Source organism: Uloborus diversus, chromosome 9, assembly GCF_026930045.1.
Source record: "Uloborus diversus isolate 005 chromosome 9, Udiv.v.3.1, whole genome shotgun sequence".
Classification (NCBI taxonomy): domain Eukaryota; kingdom Metazoa; phylum Arthropoda; class Arachnida; order Araneae; family Uloboridae; genus Uloborus; species Uloborus diversus.
In genome coordinates this window covers 89,376,942-89,400,133 of record NC_072739.1, presented here as the reverse complement: position 1 = coordinate 89,400,133, position 23,192 = coordinate 89,376,942, and the positions used below count along the sequence as shown (strand labels likewise).

General features: G+C 34.3%; 1 protein-coding gene across 1 annotated transcript in view; it reads left to right on the top strand.

The window, feature by feature from the left end:
- Nucleotides 1-4,283, top strand: part of LOC129230363 (tyrosine-protein phosphatase non-receptor type 23-like) — a 62,941-nt gene extending 58,658 nt beyond the window's left edge. The window contains exon 26 of the mRNA XM_054864761.1: nucleotides 2,197-4,283. Coding sequence (XP_054720736.1) covers nucleotides 2,197-2,753 — 557 coding nt within the window. The 3' untranslated portion in view covers nucleotides 2,754-4,283. The remainder of the gene's footprint in view (nucleotides 1-2,196) is intronic.
- Nucleotides 4,284-23,192: the final 18,909 nt, after the last annotated feature.

Sequence of the window (23,192 nt, the reverse complement as noted above, 5' to 3'; positions counted from 1 at the left end):
TCATGGAAATAATGAAAAAAGTCAATTTTTATACTTTTATTGTAATATTGATGCTAAGAAATAAATCATATTTCTTTATTTTTGATTATTTATTTATTTTTTTATTTAGTTGAAAAATGTCATAGAAATAAATGCAAATAAACAAAATATTGTTTAAGTTACAAAAATGAAAATGTAAGAATATTTTAGTTAATCAGTTTTTTTGTTCCATCATCTAGAGTAGCTTGGACTAAGGAAGGTAAAATGGTTATTTATAATTACAGTCATTTTCACTTAGTTTTCTATATGCTTATGTAGGCTATATTTTTTTTACTAGAAGCCTCTTGTTAAACCATTTCAAATGTAAAGCAAAAACGTTATTTTTTCCTGGAACATTTAGACATGGTTTTTTTTTTACATGAAAATATTTGTTTTAGAAACACAAACCTTGTAGTCAAAAATATTCTTCTGTTATACACAGAAGAATTTGCTTTTACTGCTTCATATTTCTTCTATAGATATCAAATTTTCTCCTTTGGTGTTTCATTTAATTAGCAGCTTTTAAATTTGGAATTTATAAACTTTTTATGTTAAATATATCTTTATCATCTCTTACATGATATAATACGTGGTGATTCAAAAATGATGGGGACAATTTTAACAGATGATAGAGCTTGCGAAAACAAATAATTTCACCCCACAATGTGAATTTTAAAACAAACCTTATGCCTCAAGAGAGTTGCCTGGATAGAGAAAAACTTTACTAAGAATCTATGCTAATGCAATGCTAACATATGTAGCACAGGATTTAAGAAAAATAATCCCTTCAGCCATGCTGAACTTATGCGCTTACCTAATGAGAATGAGGACCTTACACATTAAAATCTTGCATGAGTCCCTCAGAGGGACTCCTCAGTATTTATCCACTTTGACCTTTCTATCCATGTCACCAAAAAAGACTTGATCCCAGCTTATCTTAGACAGTTGATCTTGGAGATCATTAATGAAATCCCCTATAATGCTATTAAAATCTTTACCACTGGCAGTAGACTGGAGGATTGTGCTAGTAGTGGTATTTGAGAAACAAACCAGGAAACAAACTCTCAATCAGCCTCCATAGCCCTCATTTCTTTCTCATCAGTCTTCAAAAGTGAATTAATCATAATTGAACATGGGTTTGAAGCTATTATCAATAACTTCAAGGATCTATGTATCCTTTCAGATAGTTGAGCCTCCCTTCAGCTTCCTTGCAATTGGATCTCAGTAGGAGATAGAACAAGTATTTCTATTCTTCTCAAACTCAAGCTTTTTTCAGAGTCCCACAATATTCATTTACAGTGGATCCTATCACCTTCTTTGCCTGTGAACACTATTCAATGGCACATCTGCAGTGAAATGTTCAAAGTCAGTATTTTTTGCAATACCTTTCACTGGAAATAGGAAATGAACAACAGTAAAAAATATGTTATTCGCTTTTATGATGTAACCAAAGTAAATCAATTATTGCTAGAAATGTGGCAGCAGAATAATAATCTCTCAAGTTCCCACTGTGCACAAATTGAAATGAACATCATGAAATACAATTTTAGAAATACGAGTGAGTTAGACTTGGTTATGTTGGTTTATGGTGGCATTTGAAAACTTGTACACAGTTACAGTATGGGGTCGGGGCAAATTATCAGAATATAAAAGAATACAAATACTTTTCTACGGAAGTTTATACTTTCAACTTTAATATGATAAAATTTGCAAAATCATAACTTCAAAGAGATTTATGTGGAATATATACACAAAGAATTTTTCGTTTTTAAAAGTTTCTTTTAAATAGCTTATTTAAAAAAACACCTAGCTTAAACAGTTACAGTTAAGTATTTTTATAAATTCATGTTTTTAATTGAAAGTATTTCAAAGAAGATATTTCCTTTTGAATGTTTAAAACTTTGTTTTACTTACCAAAGCAATTTTTCCAATGATTATTTTACTGATTATTACTGGGATAGAGTTTTTGGTTATAGTCATGGTTAGAAACGTAAACAAAGTGAATATTGCCATAAAGATCTAAGAAATTATCCATGTCCCAGGGTACAAGTCTGCATCCAGCAGATGTTTTTTATTTGAGTTATAGATGCTGTAATAAAACAGAAAAGTAAAATTAAATAAATAAAATTAAAATAAATGAATATAAAATGTAAATGACTAATTCTTTTTCCTTTTAAGGAGGTATTTTAACCACAAGAGCTACCTTTGAAGACAAGTTGCCAAGCTCAGGAACAACAAGTTCTCACGTTCGCCATCCGTCAGAGGACTTCATTTTAGGCACCGGTGGCTTAGCAAAATTGCAGTCGGGAATTGCAAAAATGGGCATTACTCCTGACCAAACAAACAGTGATAGTACATCAGTAGATAAAGAAACCTTTCCCAAAAGCCCTGTATCTTTAGGAAACGGGAATGTTGCAGGAGATTCTAGTTCTATTGATAAGCTGGATGTAAATGTAGACAAGCCTGCACCAGTTAATGACACTGACTCTAAAATTGAATCCACACCTACTGAAGAATCGAAAAGTAGAGAACTATCCGGTGACAAGAATGTACTACCGTCAATAACTAGTCTTCTAGATCCATCAAATTTCACTCTAGAATCAACAACTTCTCCAGCTAAAAGAAAAATAACTAAAGAAAATTTCATTAGCTCTAAAGGAAGTCTGTCTACTTCAAGTTCTGATAGTGCAGATCCTCTTAGCCAATTAGATCCTTTGTGGTCTTTAAAGAAATAATTTGCATGAGTACTCATGTTGCAAGTGTCTTAATATATTTTGTTTCCAAGCTTACTCTTTGGAGATATATCTTACGAAGTAATTATGAAGAGTTGTATTTTGATACTCTTTATATTTTGCAAAGCCTCAAATGCTTAGTGTAAAATACAGCATCATGCATCTATTTAAAAACTTTAGTTAAATATGAATGTAATTTTTAATTAGGCATTTTAAGTATAACGTGAGAAAATAAGTACTTTTCGCTTAAAATGTTTATGAAGTCATTGCGCTATTTTTTAGAATAATATGCAAATATTTTTTACATTTATGACGAGTTTTATAATTGCGATATAAATTTTTCATTCTTATATCGTTTTTTTAATCTTTTTTTTAATATTTCAGTTATTGTATATTTATATGTTTTTCTCTGAAGAATTCAAAAAGCTTTATGACTGAAACATTTCAAAATAAACTTTGCAATGTTCCATTACTGTTCATTTTTCTTTCTTTCCTTCTTCTTTTTTTGTTTTTATTTCTTTTCCTTTCTTGTTTTTTTTATTTCTTTTCCTTTTTTTTTCCTTCTTCATAAGCCTTAATATTGAGCTATACTTTTTTGTTGGTTAATAAATATTTGTAGTTAATTTATAAAATTTGTAGTTAATTTGTTTCTTAATATTTGTTTTCTTAGTTTGCTATATTGTAAATAAATATCATGTTATTTATGGAGATTTAGTTCTGACAGTTTGTTTCAATGTTTTAGTGTTACTTTCATGACACTCACAATACGCGTTTCTAAGAAATAGGCAGATAAATCCATTTACTTAAAGTTATTGAAAACAAGCTTTGATATAGAAATTGCTGTTTTTGTAAATCTTCCTACTCTTTGAAATATTCTGCCTTTGTGACTTTATTACACATAAACATATTAGATGATATTTTCCTAAAATTCTTGATGCTATTGAATTTTGATTTTCTAAGATTAAAATTTCCATAATAAAATAAGCATTCACCTATACCATTGCTTATTTTGTTTAAAAAAAAACCATCAAAGGAATATGTAATTTTCATAAATTTTGTTTGCGTTTTGCCACCCTTAGTATAACTAAAATGTTTGGGTTCTTTTTGGAATAAAATTTTCATCTATTGATTCAAATAAATAAATAAATAAATAATAATAATAAAATTTCTATAGTGAAATAATCCCCATCCACCAACTTCTAATGAGATTGAGCATTACATTTGCGAAATCTGTAGTTAGATGTAATTTGCTTTCATAATATTTGAAACAAAATTAGTTTTTTTCTCAAGAAAATATGCCATACACTTGACTTTGAAGTAAACATGGAATGTAATGATTGAATGATTGTGTTTTGTGCAATAAAGTTGATAATACAATTAACATAACAACATTTTGTAAAATTTCCTGTAGTTTCATCTGAAATGATTTTTTGGTAAACTGTAGTGTTTGGTCTACTATAGATTTTGATACTAACAAAAATATTTTGAATAAATATTAAGTATTGATATAAATAATTTTCCGTTTTAATATGGTTGTATCAGTGTTCGCGCTCAACTATCCGTAACATGGGTCCCAGGGACCCATTAATGAAATAGATTTGGGTCCTTTGGTGGAAAAAATGAGTCCCTTAAATTTTAAACAGAAAATCTTAGTGCGTAAATTAATAATATAAAAATATTTATACTTGGGGGGGGGGAGGCATGAAATAAAATAAATTGGTTATTTTTGCCCTAATTCTTTTGTGATTTTATCATTGTAAAATTATTTTCAAATAATACACTTGCAAGACTCAGTTATGTGAGAAACTATTTGGTCAGTTACAATGAGATTAACTCAAAATTTACTTTAAAAATGGGTTTTACCATAAAATATAAAACAAGTGCATCTGATTGATCAAGCAAAAAGCACTGCCTTAACTTTTGTTTTCCTGGAAATTTTTCTTAGTGAAAAAAGCAAACAGCCCTCCCCCCTCCCAATTATCATTGGCAATTACATAATAATAATAATAAATCGCAAGTGAATAAACCCAACACAAAAATCGCGATCGCAGAAACGAAACATTTTCTCATATGAGTGTGAAAATTGCTCATTTGCAATCTTAAATCAGTATATTTGACTTTATTTTGACTTGTTCAAAATATCTGTTTTGATTTTTGTTCTATTTTTAAAATCGCGCCATTTTGAAAATGGCGCGATCGATTAATACCCGACTTTTGCAAGTCCAAATAAAAATAACCCATCAGAAAGAGATGAATTATTTGAAAAAGAACAAGGTTAAATTGCTTTTGTATAAAATTCAAGTATTCATAGGCAATTTAACAAGAAAAATGTAAAGTTCCGAACTCTTTGTGTTTAGCGCGATCTGGAAAATATTCGCCATTTTTTTTCTCCCCTGTTTTTATTGGGGATGCAAAATGATGATTTTCAAAAGTAATTCTGGTTACATGAATACCAAATTGCAATATTTTTACTGTACAATTGTCTTGTATTAATCCTGAAGATTGCATTGAAAACCTCTCTCATTTTTAGTCTTCATTTCTGTTTTTAGGAATTTCCTCAAGATAAAAGTTGAGGGAAAGCTTATTCTTAGAATACAGTACAATGGGCTATTTGTGAACTTGCTCCATGAGCTCTGCCCAGGAGGTCACTGTAAGCTCCAGTCTTATCACTAAAATTCCATTGACTGGTCCACAATTGGGGTGTGTTTGAATAGCTGATAAACAGATAGGGTCATTTTAGTCCCTTTCTGTTGATTCTCCTGGTCATTTTGAAGCTTAAAAGCATTTACTAAATAGATCTTTAGCATTTTCTCCCATTTTTTTCTGGTTCTTATCTTTTGGGTTTTCTGGGTCCCTGGGACCCGATTTTTCGCGGAAGTTGCGTCCCTTTCCCGCGAATTTGCGTAAAAAACCCGCTATAGCGCGTAAACGCGAACCCTGGTTGTATAGAGAAATTAAAAAAATTGAAGCTCATTATTTTTGCTGTTAAAAATGTCCAATGTGCAATGTCTAAAAGTTATACTATTTGTATTTTTATTCTTTTTAAATTATTTATTTAACTTTATATCACATGATTTTCTTTAGCAATTGCTGTTCTAAGCTTTTTGTTTTTTAGCTTTTGAAGCAAGCTTGTCACTAAGAATATTTGTATCATTTAATATTCTCTGCATAATTTTCTAATTTGTTACATTTAAGGTATGATAATGAATAAAATCTTTAACAAATTGCTATTGAAAGCATTTCAGAATTTGCAGCGTTAGTAGGAGGACAAAAGTATTATGCTTTGCTATAAATGTAGTGGCAGAAGTTTCAAATGTTAATTGCAATTTGTAAAAATGCTGAAAAAATGCCTTTATGCAAACATCATAAATTATTATTCGTTTATGAGTGTGTGAAATATGTTATGCTATAAAGAAATATTCCTTTTTTGTTTTTCAATTTGATTAACTGTGATAAATAAATGCATCTATAATAAAACAATTATGATGTTTTGTTTTACTAAGAGATCTTGATTATGTTTTTGTGATTTTAATATTTAAATAAATTATTTTAGGGAGTGAGGGACGACTTTCAGTTCCAGGTCCCAATAGTACCTGCATTTGCTATCACCACAAACAGATCTTAAGGTGAAACTTTTGATAAAATTGGCTTATTATTACAACGTCCAGTGCTTTCGCATGTACAATTATATGTTGCCATGAGTAGAGTTCGCTCATTTGAATGTTGGAAATTTTATATTTAATGTTAATATCATGCCTACTTTTACAAAATATATTGTTTGTGCAGAAGTTTTACGTATTAAGGGAGTTTTGCGGCAGCATTTCATTCAGAATGACTTCCATAATTGTGAAATTGGCGAACTTTATCCATTTTCGCACCAATGCCAGGACGAGAAATATTTTTCTTTTGCTTTCGTTAAAAAAAAAAGATCTTTGACACATGGAATTCAAATTATGTTTTTCGCAATCACAAGTGTGCATGTATGTGTGTATATGTAGGTGTGTGTGTATGTGTGTGTAGGCAGTTGTGAATGTATGCCCGTGTGTGTTGGATATGGACGCAACCTGGAGACTGTTTTCGCTAGAGGAGAAGCATCGGGAGGAGCCGGTCGACGCTGATGCTGCAGAGGGAGGCGGGGAAAATAAAATCAGTCAAACGCCAAGGACAGTCAAGTGAGAACAATAAGCAGCGTGATTGCTCAAAAAAGAGTAGAGAAATGTCGATTTGCAAGGAATTGACTACGAATGAAGTCCCTCCTTAAGGTGGGGTTCATTAAATTGTAACCGTTCGTGAGAAGGCGTAGGAAATAAATGGCAAGAGGAACATACAATTGGGAGAATGGGACATCAAGCTTTTTTTGATAAGAACGTTTATGAAAAACAGTGTGAGATGTGGCAAGGGAAGAGGGGTTATGGTGAAGTGTGAAACTTTGCGACAAAGGAGAGAGAGATCAAAAATTTTGTGTATTTGTTAAAAGTGTATTTGTCAGTTTTCCCTTAAACCGTAAACAAATCACAAACACGGTTTAAAAAAAAAAAACACTATTACTGCGACGTCCAGTGTTTTTGAATGGACACTATTGCAATGTAGCAAGTAGGATTCGTTCATTTGACTGTTTGTAACTAACAGCAGAGGTCTGCTAACAGCAGAGGTCAAGGTAACTTACTCAATAACATTAAACTTATTAAAAGAAGCATTTTTCATGCAGAAGTTTTATATATAATCTGAGTTTTGCAGGATCATTTCATTCGGGAAGATTTCGATGATTGTTAAATTGGCGTTCGCTCGTCATCTATTGGCGTCAAATTTTTGGCACCAATTGCAGCTCGAGAAATGTTTTTACTCTGCATACGAAAACAAAGAGTAGGGAAATGTATATTTGCTTACGGTTGCCACAAAATAGGGGCTGTCCACGAATGAAGTCCCGCTTTAAGGTGGGTTCACGAAATAGTAACAGTTTGTGACAAGGGAGAGGAAAGACATGACAAGAGGAGCATACAATTGGGAAAACGTGACAAAAAACCTTTTTTTAATAGGAACGTTTATGAAAAACAGCGTGACATGTGACAAAGGGAAGAGGGGGTATAGTGAAGGGCAAAACATTGTGACAAAGGAGAGGTTCGAGGATTGAAAATGATGAAAAGTGACATCAGTTATGCACCGCCCTTAACAGTAAACAAATCACATAGTCGACCTTTTTTAAAATTTGTACTATTATTACGACGCCCAGTGTTTTTGAATGTACAGGTATATGACGTTTTGTAAGTAGCATTGTTCACACAGAAGTTTTACGTACAAATATAGTTTTGATGCTTCATTTCATGCGGGAAGATTTCGAAAATTGGATAATTGGTGATTTTTATCCAGTAGCGTCAATTTTTTTGTTTCCAATGCCAGCGCGAAAAAGGTTTTTCCTTTGCATACGTAAACAAAGAGTAGGTAAACATTTAATTGCATAGGGTTAGCACAAAGCAACATAATATCCGAAATAAAATAATTCAAGTCAGCAATTTGTCGACCACACCAATTTCTCAATAGGGTTGTTTCCTTCAATCAAAAGTACTACTAGTCCAGTCAATAGGTAGAAAAAAACGGGCTTGCCTTACAAAAAATGGGGTCAAAGATTTTATTTTTTAAATTTGTGTATACTAGTGCCAATATGAAAAAACCAAGTTATCCAACACGAAAGACCTCGGGAGAACTTTTGGGGGCCGAAAACCCCCCAAAATTTGACTTTTTGTGGTATTTTCAAAATATCTCAAAAATGGTTAAAATTACAAAAAAACTTCGAATGCAAATGTTAAAGAGGATTAAATTTCCTTCAACTTTTGTCATTACAACATTTTTGTAGCATGAAAAGCAAGCGAGTTACAGCTTCTTGAAAGTCACACTTTTTCTGAACCCCTTCAGCGAAGTGCGTGAAAGCGCATCGGATAACGGAGGAAAAAAGGAGAAACCCCGGCAGTCTGACCTTGGAAATCATTTGTCTTTCACAGCTGAGGGTAAATGCCTTCGTTCCCTTTAATTTAAACAAAACCCCCCATTCCATTCCCCCCCCTTTTTTTTCTCCAAATGAAATGAATCGACTCAATAGCTACTCATGTTGGTCACTTCAGGGTTTGAGCAAGAGTATGTTTTATCAATTTGTGTGTTCTGAATTACAATTTTTTTCCTAGAAATGATTACGCCTGACCAAGGTGTTTTTTATCATTATTATTTGCGAAATCAGTTTGCATGAATGCGAAATAAAGATTGCGAAGGAGAAGGGAACAGAAAATCTTCAAAGATGCAGCGCAAAACGGCAAAATGAAGAACATCAGCGTTTTTTGAAGTTCTTAAAAGAAGTGACAATTCACACTGCCTGTCACAAATGCTATATCAATGAGCAATTAATCTCTTCCCTTGAAGTAATGGTTGAACTTAACACGTTAATTAAATTCCTTAAGAAAGATTTCTGGCAAATTATAACAAAAAGAATTGTCTTATTCTACTCCTTGAGACATATTTCGAAGAGTGTGGCATTGATGTCAGGCAGACTCAAGATGATGCCGACTCACTCACTTACTGCTCTTTCAAAGGCAAAAGAAATTGAAAAGGTTGTTATAGTGAGCGAGAGGACTGATGACAGCTTTAGGATAGCCTTTCAGCAACTTGTTTTTTTTTAAACCTGGAAGAGGGAATGCTTGTGATTTGTTTTTTTCCCCACTAAATCTTTTAAGTTTGACCCCAGCAATATTCTTTTCATCCATGCGTCTAGTGGGTGTGATACGACTTCGGCAATCTTTGGCCAAGGCAAAATTAAGTTGTACAAAATAGTCAAAAAAAAAAAACTCCTGAAATTAAGGAAGCTATTGAAGTATTTATGGACCCAATCTGTCATCATGATGCCTTCCTTAGCTGCAGCTGGAGAAAACATTTTGAAAATATTATACACAGGTGACGTAAAGTATTTGAACCTATCTTTGGATACTTTGCAATTTAATCTTTTTATAAAACTAGTATACAGGGCTAAGATAAATCTTGCAGGGCTACCTCCAACGTGCGGGGAGGGGGGCATGCTGGACTTTATCACTCATATCGGTTCTACCACCAAATTCAAAGTTGGTTGGGCAGCATAATTGATCCAGAGAAATGGGGTTGGGAACGCAGGACGCAAGGTCTAATGCATGTTGACACGAAAAGAGATTCAGTTACTCAGAATCTTTTGAAGATTGTACCTTGTACCTGCAAGAAAAATTGTACTGGAGCCTGTTCTTGTCACAAGGCAGGTTTAAAATGCTCCAGCACGTGCAAACACTGCAGTGGCACAAATTGTGAAAATGTTGCAGAAATTTCATCTTTGGATGAGACTGCTGAAGAAGATAATTTGTTCCAGGAGCTTTTGGAATAACCGCAACAAGGAGATAAACAATTAAAGGACCACAGCTTCTTTCTACCCCCTTACAGATTCTGAACTGGGAGAACCTGGACCTTCAAAACGGCTTCGAAGAAGATAAACAGCGTATTTTGGTGTTATTTCTCTATTTGCTTTAAGGTCGAATGAATCTCTCTGTAATTTAGATGTATGTATTAATCTTCTACAGTTGGATTTTCATTTTGTAAGGTAATTCTTTTGGGTTTTTCATGCCTCAAAAAGTCAGTTTCTGCAGAATTTTTTCAAAGTGTTCATTACGTATTACTATTGTACCTTTATTTATTTATTTTTATGTCTATTGTTTGCTTATTATCACCCTAATATTTATTCATTCACATTTATATTCGGATATTGCATTTTCGCTTGTTATAGAATAGATGGTACGAATTATGTGCTTTAAATGAATGAGAATATTTTGTAATTCAATTACAAACTGCAATATAAATCATATGTTATTGGAGTCTGACTGAAGACTACCTCTGTCAGACTATAGAAATATTAGTTCGTGAGCGGTGGGGGAGGGTTTATTATTATTATTGTATCAGAGCATAGGCTGCATGACTGTGTTGATTGTTTGCTTATTAGCTGCCTAATATTCATTCCTTCACATTAATATTTAAAAATCGCATCTTTGTTTGCAATAATTAGACTAGAATGTACGAATTATATCCCTCAAATGAATGTATATATTGTGTAATCCAGTTACAAACAACAATATATCATCTATTATTGGAGTCTGATGAAGACTACCTCTGTCAGATCAGAAAAGTTAGTTCGTGAGCAGTGGGGAAGGTTTTTTTAAAAATTATTATTGCATCGTCGTATGTGCTTTAAATGAATGCGTATACATGTATTTCAGTTTCATAATACATCGTTTGTTTTTGGAGTCTAGTGGGAACTAATCTGTCAGCCAGAATTGCCACTGTGTCCAGCGGGGGAGGGGGGGGGGAGGTGAGCAAGAAACTCAAACTACTCTAACTGTCGATAAACTCTCTGAAACTAAAGTTTCCATTGAAGTTCTAATAATTAAGACGCCTTGCTTTCAATGTGAAAGCAATGTGTGTTTTTTTGTTCGGAGTGGAGGAAAACTGCCTATTTTCAAAGAGCTATAGCAAGCTTGTTATTTGTGCTACAAAAAAGTTGTAAATACAAAAGTTGTAGGAAATTTTATGTTCTTTAAACTTTACATTTAAAACTTTTTTCTAAGTTGAACCATTTCGGAGATATTTTGGAAAAAACAAAAAAAGTCATAAATTTTTGTGGTTTTTCGGCCCCCAAAAGTTCTCCCGGAGTCTTTCGTGTTGGATAACTTGGTTTTTCCATGTCGGCACCAATATGTACAAATTAAAAAAATAAAATCTTTGACCCCATTTTTTGCAAGGTAAAATGTATCTATTGACTGGACTATACTTTAAGTCAATGAAAAAGATGGAATAAGAAAAAACTAGTATGTTGTGGCCATCACGAAACTTTCTTCTATATTTTTCTTTTTTTTTTCTGATCCCTCCCCATGCTTGACGAGGAAGCAATATTCCCAACAAAAACAAAATGACACATGCAAAAACTTGACGACTATCCCAATGTCTGAAATATTGCGAAAGCAAAGCAAAGAGCGAAAATTGAAAGTTATTTTAAAAGCCTTGCTTGAATGAATTACAAATATTTTATTTGTTAACAAACATAAGATGGCAACAGTTAAAAATTTTAAATCATTGCGATAATATTTCCTATCATTTCCATACAATTAAAATCACGAGAAATACGCAGACGACAATCTATTACGATTTATCTTTCTTATTGTTGCATTAATAAAAATTTTTATTCGAAAAAAAAAAAAAATCAACACCTCTTGGAGCGATCGGCGTCAAAATAGAACCAAAGCCTGTTTACATATGGATTCACATATATTCCAAATTTCAACCAGAACGTAGCATTACTTCTTGAGATAGGGCACTCAAAATGGAAAAAAAAGAACGGGTGATTGCGCTACCCCCTTTTTAGCTGTTGACACAAAAATAAAATCAGTTCTTATATCCACTAAGGGCTACTTGCGGATAAATTTTTCTTTCATTCCGTTCATTATTTCTTGAGATACAGCAGTCACAATTGACGACAAAAAACGTTCTATAGCTCAACCCCCGTTTGAGTTATTGACACCAAAATTGAATCAGCACCTGTTCCTGTTAATACCAACATATGGATCAAATTTTGTTTGATTCCGCCAGTTACTTCCTGAGGAATAGCAAGCACGCGTAACTCGAAAAACGTCCCATTGCTCCACCCCCCTTGGAGGAATTCGCGCCAAAAACTAATGGGCACACGTTCACATAGGGGCACATATGTGTACCAAATTTCGTTCGATTTCATGCGGTAGTTTTTGTTGTAGAGCGGCCACAAAAAACTGGTCACACACAGACGTGACACACATACACACACACATACACACACACATACAGACAGACAGACATTTTCCAAAAATGATCGAAATGGACTCAGCACACCTCAAAACGTTCGAATCCGTCAAAATTCGAAATTCGAAAATTTGCACGAATCCAATACTTTCTTCTATATATTAGATATAGAAGAAAGTAAAAATGTTGAGCCATAAAAAACTTTTATTTTCTCAACAGTTGTTTTTTTAAAAACTCTTTTGAATGTCCGATTTTGGAAATAAGGCGGGGTCTTTATGACGTTATAAGTGATGTACTCTTCGGCGCACCACTCCATTGCCGCGCTAAATGTTTATGGTTTGTTCTCAACCGCGTTTCGGGTTATGATAATTTGCGCTGTGCGCTAATGGCATCAATGAGTGGCATTTTATCGCTTTTGATGCCAAAAAATTAATTTCAATCTGCACACCAATTAAAATAATTGTTAAAAAATATTAATTTTTTTCAAATTATTTAAAAAATGCTACACCCTTTGTTTTTCAGCATCTTCTTTCAGTAAAAAATACTTTGAAAATTTCGGAAACGACCCCATTACCGAAATATCCCCTTTCATGTATTTATTTTGAGATTAATAGATAAAAAGCAAAATTGGAATAAATTATTACTGTGGTATTGTGTGTCCGTATAAAAATTGTATGTTTTCAGATATGCAGTAAACATGAGTAAGAGTAGAAATAAAAATGTTAAAAATAGTTAAATTCATACAAGTTTTCTCAAATATTCATTTATTAATATGGTCGAATTTCGACCACTGGGCGAACACTAGTACAAATAAATAAATAAATGAAACAAAATATATTTTTTAAAAAAGTCCTTCGTTCTCTTCCACATTGAGCACAAAAATACCTTATGACGCAATACTTGGTGTAAAAACATCTTTCAATGATTATTTAATTTCAATCAGCTACGCTTAGTAATTGTGTGTGAAGATATTGTTATCAAAATACATACTCTGAATAATAATCGGACAAAGCATTGTTCTTCTGTGGTTACCGACACGTTCACACAAATAAATTATCACGATTTTTTACCTCAATGTCTTTTATTCTGCTGACACTTAGATTTCTAACTGGTTCGAAATCAATGGCGGTTGGTAGGAACTTTCATTTTGGTGCGACTCCAGAATCGGAGTTCGTTCGCCTTGATTGCTCCAGGAGGTGCAAGTTATGTATTTAGCGGGTGTGGTCGGAAGGTTAATCCGCAAGCAGGGCCGATCTTACGGTGTCGGCCGCCCGTGTGCAAAGACCTGATGTGCCGCCCCTGAAGAGCAATTTGCATGTTTTGACTATAACGCCCATATAAATCTATATAAATCTTTCTTCAAATTTCTGTATCAATTTCTAATTTAAAAAAAACAGAAGAAGGATGAATTTATGTAAAAAGTTAGAAAAAACTCTTTAGGTACAATTTATATCTTTGAGGAATGTAATAGGTACAAAAAATGTACTAGTCGTAAAAACGCATTTTATAATCTGTCTTTGGTGACATCAGAGGAAAAACGGCGGGGGGGGGGGGGGGGAATCGCCCCCAGAAAATATTTTAAATTGGCGCATGAAAATTAGCTGTAATTAATCTTTGGTTGTGTTTGGTTGCAAGGACAAAAGAGTCTGGAACATTCAAAGTGCATGGAGAAATTTTCAATATTGACGTCAAAAATTGCAATTTTAGGAAATTTTTCGAGACTTGAGGGGAAAGTAATGTTGGAGTTCTTTCCTAAAATTCTTTAAAAATTGATGTTAAATTGCAGTTATTTTTTGTGGCCTTAGTTTAGAAAGGATCGGCGCTCTCCCAAGAAATTTTCTGAATCGGAAGTTTTAAACAAGCAATTTTGGGTTATTTTGGTTGACGTTGCTAGAGGGAGGGAGATTCGGTCGTCTTCTATCCACTGTAAAAAAATTCCGAAACGTTACTGAGTATTTCCGCATAACGTTTCGGGATTTCAATGGTTTTTATCCACTTCCTGGAAAAATCAAGTATCATTGTCAAAATGTTCCCTGAATTGCTGAATGAATGAATGCAGACTTCTCACTGTTGAGAAAAATATTTTTAGCTCCCCGTTTAAAGGTTAACTGAGCGTATTTATAAAATGTTTTGGCTTCAGCTCGACTGTGGTCTGTCCAGTCTGATAAAGCGTCCAAACGGCGCAAATCATTCTATGGGCTAAGTAGCTTTGCAAGAATTGCAGACGAGTGAAGTTCTTGATACTTACTTGCAATTCTGTCTCAGCTTTGGCCATGTTTGCAATACTGCTCTTGGAGCTTTCCTGGAAACAGAAGAAGGTGCCAAGCTATTGCCTTTTATCTCCTAAGTTTACTCTGAAGTCTGACTGGCTTTAAACGAGAAAATTTCTGGATTTTTTCAGGATAATTTCTGGAAGGTTTCTGAATTTTAGCGGAAAACGTTCCCTTTTTTTTTGCAAGAGATGTTACTGGCAGAAATTGGGCACATCAGCTGCCCATTATATTCCTAGAACGTTTTTGAATCGTTTTTACAGTGTCGAAAGTTTTGAAAATTGAAGTTTAAAACTCAAATTTAGGCCATCTTTGGTGAAGGTAGGGGGTCTCTGGCATCTTTCCTCTGGTAATTTATCGGCACTATTGTTTCAAAAATTCATTTTTCGCTACATTTGGACACGATAGGGGAAACGGGAAAATTCTGAACTGAGAGAAATATTTTCCGGAATTAAAATCAATTTTAGGGTATTCTTGTGAAGGAAGGGTTTTAGGATTCTAAAAAGCGCAATTTTGTACTATCTTTGGTGACGTTAAGGAAACCGAGAAGCTTCAGCGGAACTTTCTGAATATTTTTCGATATTAATATCTGAAAAATACAACTGAAGATTTGTCTCCGATTGATAAGGGATGCCTGATGCCCTAGCGCCGTGAAAATTTACGTAAGCCATCTGGAATTTTTTAGAAATGGAAGTCCCAAAATCGTATTTTAGGCATTGTTTGATAACGATGGGACAAGGAGCGGTTGGGGATTCAGTGTGCCCTCAAGAACTGTTTTTTGAAACTGAAGTCAATTTCAAGCTAGTTTAGGCAGGAAGGGTTTGGTGGCTTCACGGAACCATATAAAAACGAAAGTTTGAGCCATAGTTATTACGTTGGAAAAAAGGGGGATCCGCGGTATTTCCCCCAAAGTTCTTCGAAACTGATGATTGAAAAACACAACTTTAGTTTGTTTTGAATACGTTAAGTCAGAGGGGGTAGGATTAGGGGCCTCTCTAGAGACACTAATTATGTAATAATATATGTAATAATTATGTAATAATAACACTATTAATATATGTTTGACTCTCAGGGGAGTTGCAATTTTCCATTGTCTCTCCTGTCTCCACGCATCCATGACTGCTGAACACAAAATTTGTTGTTTGAAATAATTGGGACAGTTTCTTATCAGCAGAGTTTTTTTTTTTTACATAAAATATGTGTTCATTGTTAAGGGTCAATAAAAGCTTGGGAGGCTGGGGATGAGCATTAGTGACCTTTAGAAGGCACCCTTTCATGCTTCGGGGGGGGGGGGGGAATTTCCGTCATTACCCCTCCCCTGTATCTATGCCTGACTACCAGTTCTGTCACAAATTTTGCAACCAAATGAAGCATGTGAGTAAAGAGTTGATATTAATGGATAATGGAGCAACACAATGTGCTCTAACCTTCCTTTTTCTTAATATGCTATGCTGTTGGAAAATTGGCACCTACTTTGATAATTGAACATTTAAAATTCTGCATATTTATTCGACTTATTATGTCATCTTCTGAGAAATTCTTGAGTAATTTTGCTTGATCAAAAGAATTATATGATGCGGCCTGCGGCCGCCCCTTGCTTTGGCCGCCCTTGTGCGGTGCACACTCTGCACACCTGCTAGGATCGGCCCTGTCCGCAAGACCCCTTGATTTCATGCGATATCGTCAATTCTGTATGTATTTGTGACTGTTAAATACCGAAACCTGGTAGATGTCCACCTTTACTGGTGAATGTTAGGATTCACCAGCAAAGATAGTGGCAAAAGACAGAATGTTCCCGCAGTGCCGAATCTACGAATTTTCCCAGCTGGGGCAAATCTTGAAACTGCCGCCTTACTCATCTTCTTTCAAGTTTTTCTATTGCTTGTCAGCGAAAAACACACAGAAATAGGGTGAATTCGACCCCCCCCCCTCAGAATTTGCCGCACGGGGCAAAGGCCCCGGTTTGCTGCCCACTAGATCCTAGTGATGTTCCGGATATCCGTATCCGCGGATATCCGAGGGAAAATAAAGATCTGTATCCGTATCCGTTTTTTTTTTTTGACGGATCTTAAACGGATCATTTCTATTCTAAAAATTTTTAAATACATGAATAAAAGACTCTTAAATACCGTTTAAATTCGGTTTTATTCCCTATTTGAATTATAAGGTATCATTTCAGAAGCCAATTTGTACCCCCTCCCCCGCCCTGTTGCAAAAAGGAATGGGAAATAAGTTTTAAAAGTGTATCAGTGTGTCGTTTTGTGGCATCGTAGCTCCCAAACAGATGAACTGATTTTGATAGTTCATTTTTCGTTCAAAAGGTAACATGATCGAAAGTGTTCTTAGCTTGGCCTCGTTTTTGTAGAACTTTAATTACCGGAAATATTAATTAAAAACCGACTTAACGTTTTTCACAATTATGGTAGTAAAAATGTACCTTACGTTAAAAATGTTGGCCCTGATTAAAAGAACGAAGTTTCTGCTTTTGGCATTTACTTGAAACTCCCAACTTATATACAGTAGGAGATATAATTTTGTTAAGTAAATTTTAAATGCAATTTTAAGTCTTTATACGCGTGATTGGTAGCAATTTCATAGTCGGAAGATAAGGAGAAAAAGCTCAATGATTTAAAATTTTTACTTGCTGTCAGTTCATATTTGTTAACAAATGTGTGTTCTGACCCGCGAAATTCATCTTAATATGATGTCGGCTCTCTGGGACATGTTTTTTTTTTTAATTTAATATTAGTTACTGTTATTGATTTGGGGTTTCTGTTATTCTTCATTTTTGTTTTTCTCTGCATCCTTCAAAAAAAAAAAAAAAAGTGGGACTAAATTCTGTTTGTAAAGGTGTTCCTGGCTCTGTATTTTGTCGGTCGGAGTAAGTTCGGTGGAATGGGTCCGCGTTGCATTTATGCTGAAATAAAATGCAAAAAATTATTTCTAGCCTGTCCAGTAGCAGCTTTACACCCTTGCTCCTGTATTCTACATCTACCGAGCAAGCTAGAAATAATTTTTCACATTCCATCTAAGCATTAATGCAGCGCTGGCCCATTCCTTCCAACTCTCCCTCAATTTTAGCGGAGATTTCTTTAAAGAGTAAATCATAGTCTTGATTATATTTTAGCCGCAGTTGACATTTTTTGAAGCAACTGCCATTTTCTGACGGGAATACCTTCCGTAACAAATTTTACACTTGGATAGTTGAATTGGGTAAAACAAATTTTGAGATCCGTATCCGTATCCGCGGATATTAACACTAATGATCCTTATCCGTATCCACGGATCTACTTTTTAACGATTCGGCACATCACTACTAGATCCGGCACTGTGTTTCCGGTGAGTACAGGTGTTGACATTCTCCAGTTTTGATCTTTCACAGTAAATTCTGCCTGTGCAATTCGGCAGAGCCAGTATATTTCAGCAACTCAGTCGTCTATTGCTGTGAAAATCAAACGTAATTTTTTTTCAGAATGTTGGTTTTTAAGGTCTGGAAATCTGCCAACAAGATTTTTCCTTTTGTCAGCTTAAAATAAGAATTGTAAAAACTATGTAATGTACTACAAACAATGCTATCTGGAGTGCATGTTACAGGAATACAGTGAAATCCTAATAAACGAGTACCAATGTGCCGAGATTTCCGTTTCAAAGAAGTGCATTTTGAGTCCAGATTTAATTGCCTAACCATTATTTGAACTTATTCACAAACAACGAAATTTCCGTTACAACGAACAAAATTTGCGGCCCCTTGAAGTTTGTTATAGCGGTATTTCGCTGTATATTCATAGAGGAGAGAAGAGTATCATGGAACACACTTGAACTTATCATTTCAGATAATTTTTCTCTCTCAATCATTGGAATGTTTCCTTTTCATCAATCGAGTTTTCCCCTTTACCAATCGTACCTCACCCCCTCCTCCCATTCTTAAAATTTAACAGTTTTTTTTTTCTTGCTTTTGTTTTTTCTTTGTAAGAACTTTTCCTCGGGGATTTGAATTTTCTTTCTGTCATTTCAGTTTTCATTCTTCGCTACTAGCCTCTCCAGAAATTCGATAGTCCCTAAATTCTTAAGATTTCACCTTACCAGGGAACGAATAATGTGATGATGAAAAAAATTCACATAGCGCATCGTTTACACAGACCGACCATGTCAGCCTAGTCGGAAACTAGGGACCCGGGCCTTGGGGGGGGGGGGGGGGGGCTGGGACACTGGCGCAAAAAAAAAAAAAAAAAAAAAGAGAGAGAAAAGAAGGAAAGGAAAAAAAAGAAAGAAAAAGGGGTTTAAAAAAACTCCGACTAAGAGAAAACGTAAAGATTAAGTAAAATTTGCTCTTTTGATATTTATTGTTGGGGCACTTAAAATATAGTTAATTGTTTTCTAATAAACAGTTTTGATTTTTTCCTTTTTCCCCCACTTTTTTTTTCTTTTTACCCCCTCCCTTTTTTTGATCCTTTTTCTCTTTTCTTTTCCTTTTTTTTTCTTTTTTTTAGGGGGAGCAGGAGGGGTCCGGCAACATAACTGACAGGGAGCCCGCCTTGTCTCTCTGCGGCCCTGCCGTTTGCATTACAATCAAAAGTGCATATTAAGACATTTTTCTTTTTTTTCGCAAAAATTATTTGCCGTCGTGTCCCCGTTATCCTCTTATATGTATTAGCAAGTTCACTGATCGAGTAACGCAGACGTCACCAACAATGAAACTCGCATCATAGCATGCGTGACGGAATTATTGCATTGTTTAAGTGTCAAAGGTTCAGTAAGTTATTTAATATGTTTTGGAAATGTTTGACATGCAGGGAAATGCTTTATTTTGGAAAGGCTGAACTGGAACCGGTAACTGAACTGTTTTACTGGTAAAACTGCAATTTAAGGAGAATGAAGAAACAAAAAAGTGGTCAACAATGAACGCTATCTACTGGAGTTTAGGGTTAATTTACTGGAGTTAGGGTTAAAATTTCAGCTATCAAAATATCACCAAACAGGCAATTGCTTTGTTCAAATGTAGAAAGAATTTTCACCCGTCATATCATGACGAGTGATTTTCTAGTCGAGATAATAACGACTTAAAGTCTACCAAAATTTTAAGAAAAGCGCCAAATTTAAAGACTTGCAGATAAGTAGAAGGTACAACGGGACTTCACCATCTGCATGTGTCAGGACGTCCATCTGCAAACCGTGTGAAACAGGTTTTCCATTAACATCGAAACATTTGCCGACTTTTCTTAAAATTGGGACACGAGGACAAATAATTTATGCATCCATGTCTTCTATGCTCTTTCAATAGCTACTTATTTCAATTTTTTTCATTGTTACACTATTATATGATTTTCTGGTAGGTAGCATACACATTTCCTCGTTATAAATGTTCCTCTGTCATTGGGAGTTTTGGCGTCACTTTCAGAATTGCGCCAAATTTGTATTTTTGTTGTAACACAAGTTGGGGCTAGCTTTCAGTTCGAAATCCAGTGTGATCATTCATTTTAGCTGCAAATACTGACACTTAATGCAATAAATCACTTTGTTTCTTCAAAAAACTGAAACTGTTCCCCAAGATCTCATCTTTTTATTTATGACACTAAAAGCAACTGATAAATCTAACAAGAATTTTTATAGAAGTACGTGACGTGAGTGACATTCCGACCTCAAATCTTCGAGAACAACACAACGAAAATAATGCGAAAAGTTTCGAACTCCAGCAGTGAGTCAGTTGTTAATCCTCTTACAGTATCATGCTTGCCTACGTTTCGCATCTATCTTACTTTGTCTTTTCGGGGATCTAGAAGAGGAGAAAAGGTATTTTAGAACGGGGGGGGGGGGAGGAAAAAAAACACGCAAAGAAGCTTACATTTCAAGATATGTAAAAACTTGAGCTGCATTTAGAAACGTTGCAAGGTGCTCTTGATCATAGAAGTTTCAACCTAAAATGAGATCATTAGACGATAATTTTCGATTGTTTTCTTTCTATTTTCGGCCTTAGCACTAAATCGTGTACAGAGTTAAATAGAACGATTTCATGAATGCGTCCATATGAGAATCAATATAACCATTAGAGTAGAACCTTGTTTATTTGAATCAAATTTATGGCCCTTTTAGACATCTTATGCTCACATTAATAATTATAAATTAAGCAAGAACATAATTTAAAGTACGCTGAATATTCGCTTTTAACTTTGATTAAATGTACAGCTCCTATACAAATTGTACAGTAAACAGTGGCGTACCTAGCATGGGTGACACCCGGGGTGGTAATTTGTGGTGATACCCCCCCCCCCCTAAAAACGCAAAAGAAAAAAAATGTAAACATGAAAACATTAAATTTATACTATTTTCAGAAACAACTACATTTGTGTTTTTCGAAATTTCAAATGGGGTTATGTACAAAAATAAAATAAAAGTGGGGTGCCTGGGGGTTTACCCGATTCTTAAAAATGCATTTTAGCTTCATATGTTTCAAAAACTTGCAATTCCATTTTGGGTGTCACCCCCCAGACGGGTGACACCTGGAGTGGAACGCCCCCCCCCCCCCCCCCGTATCTACGCCACTGCAATACATTAGTTCTAGGGGAGACTGCGTTTTGAAGAGTCCGATATTTTCCCCTTCTCTTGATTTGCCACTGAATATACTTTCTATCATCAAAGATAGAGCAGCTAGGATAACTAGTTTGCATTGCAGCTTGCAACTTCATTTTTTTGGGGGGGGGGAGGGGAGGGCATAAGAAGACATGAAATAATACTTTCACTCGAGCCTCATTAATATCATTGATATGACGTCATTTGTTTTGACCTTGTTAATGAATGTCCGATTGTTACAATGTAAGGTCGAAGATAAAGTGATTTAAATTCATCTTATCATTTCGAGATCAATAGCAGAATACTAAATGAACCAACCCGTTTTTTTTTTTCTCTCCTAAGCGGCTAAAATAAGAAAATGTGAGGCAATTTATGAGCAAGATTGCTATTTGTCTGCGATGAGAAAGTTTACGTTTTTCAAGGTCTGAAAATAATGGGGTCGTGTCCAAAATTTTAAAAGTATTTTTTTCTGAAAAAACATGCGTAAAAACATAGGATTTAACCATTTTTTTATATATTTTGTTAAAGTTTCATATTAAAAAAAAAAATTACTTAAATCGTTGCGCTTTCATTGTTTACATTTCTTGCCGATGACATCACAAATGATGAAATGCCATTCTGTGTTGCCATTCACAGAGCAAAATATTTAATTCGCATCTTTACTCACGTGTATTGGCAACGATATGGTTGATAGCAAGTGTAGAGCGCTTTAATTCACTTCTTGATTACCATAACGTGGAAACGCGGTACAAAATGCGCCAAAGAGCATCATTTGAAACGTCATCAAAATCACGCCTTGTTTGCAAAATCGGACATTTTTAAAAAATTAAATAAAAAATAACTGTTGGGAAAATGAAAGAATTTTCTGGGTCCATGTTATTTCTTTTGCTTATTCTAAAAAAATTCAGTGACTAGAAGTACTACTTTTGACTGAAGGAAACTACCCTATTGCGTTTATATAGTAAATAATTTAAAAATCTCTTTTTTTTTTTGCAGAGTTTAGATTTAAAGCAAAGAGTTTGCGCTGAAATAGAGGGTTGGGACAAACCTAAATTGACAGCATTGTGAAGGCTACACAGATCCTAATCACAGGGGTGCCCATCCCCCCAAATTCAATGGCGCAAATTCCCCCTCCCCCCCCAAAAAAAAGGTCCCAGCCCTCTCTCTTTTTTATGTTTTAGTTTATTTTTTTAAATTTGATTTATTTTTTAAACATTTTTTATAAATTATTTTTTTAAATTTCTTTTTTCTTTTTTCTTTTATTTATATTATTTTAAAAGAAATGTTGTGTGCTACGCCAAAAACATATACACATTGCACACACAAACTAAATAAATGAATGAATTAAAATATAAACAGAATAAAATTAAAATAAATAAAATAAACAATTTAAATAAAAAATAAATCAATACATAAATTTAAATTTTTTCCATTAATAAATTTAAATATATAAATAAATACCTTTTAAAGTCCCCCCCCCCCCCGAAAATTTTGATGGTGCACCTTGCGCCATAATCCCCCACTGTGGGCACCCCTGACTACACAGATCCTAATCACAGCATGTTAGCCTCATTTATAGACTGCTGCACCAACTATTGTTGTGTTTATTTAAATTACTCAACAATTGTTGCATTGCAAAGTTGGTTGATTCTTAACATTTCGTATCTTGTAAAACAGTACATAATTACTTTTCCCCCTTAAGATTCCCTATGTTTGTGAATCTAGTTAAATGTATTGAAAATTGCCTCAATTTCTTCTTCTTTATGAACAGACATAACTT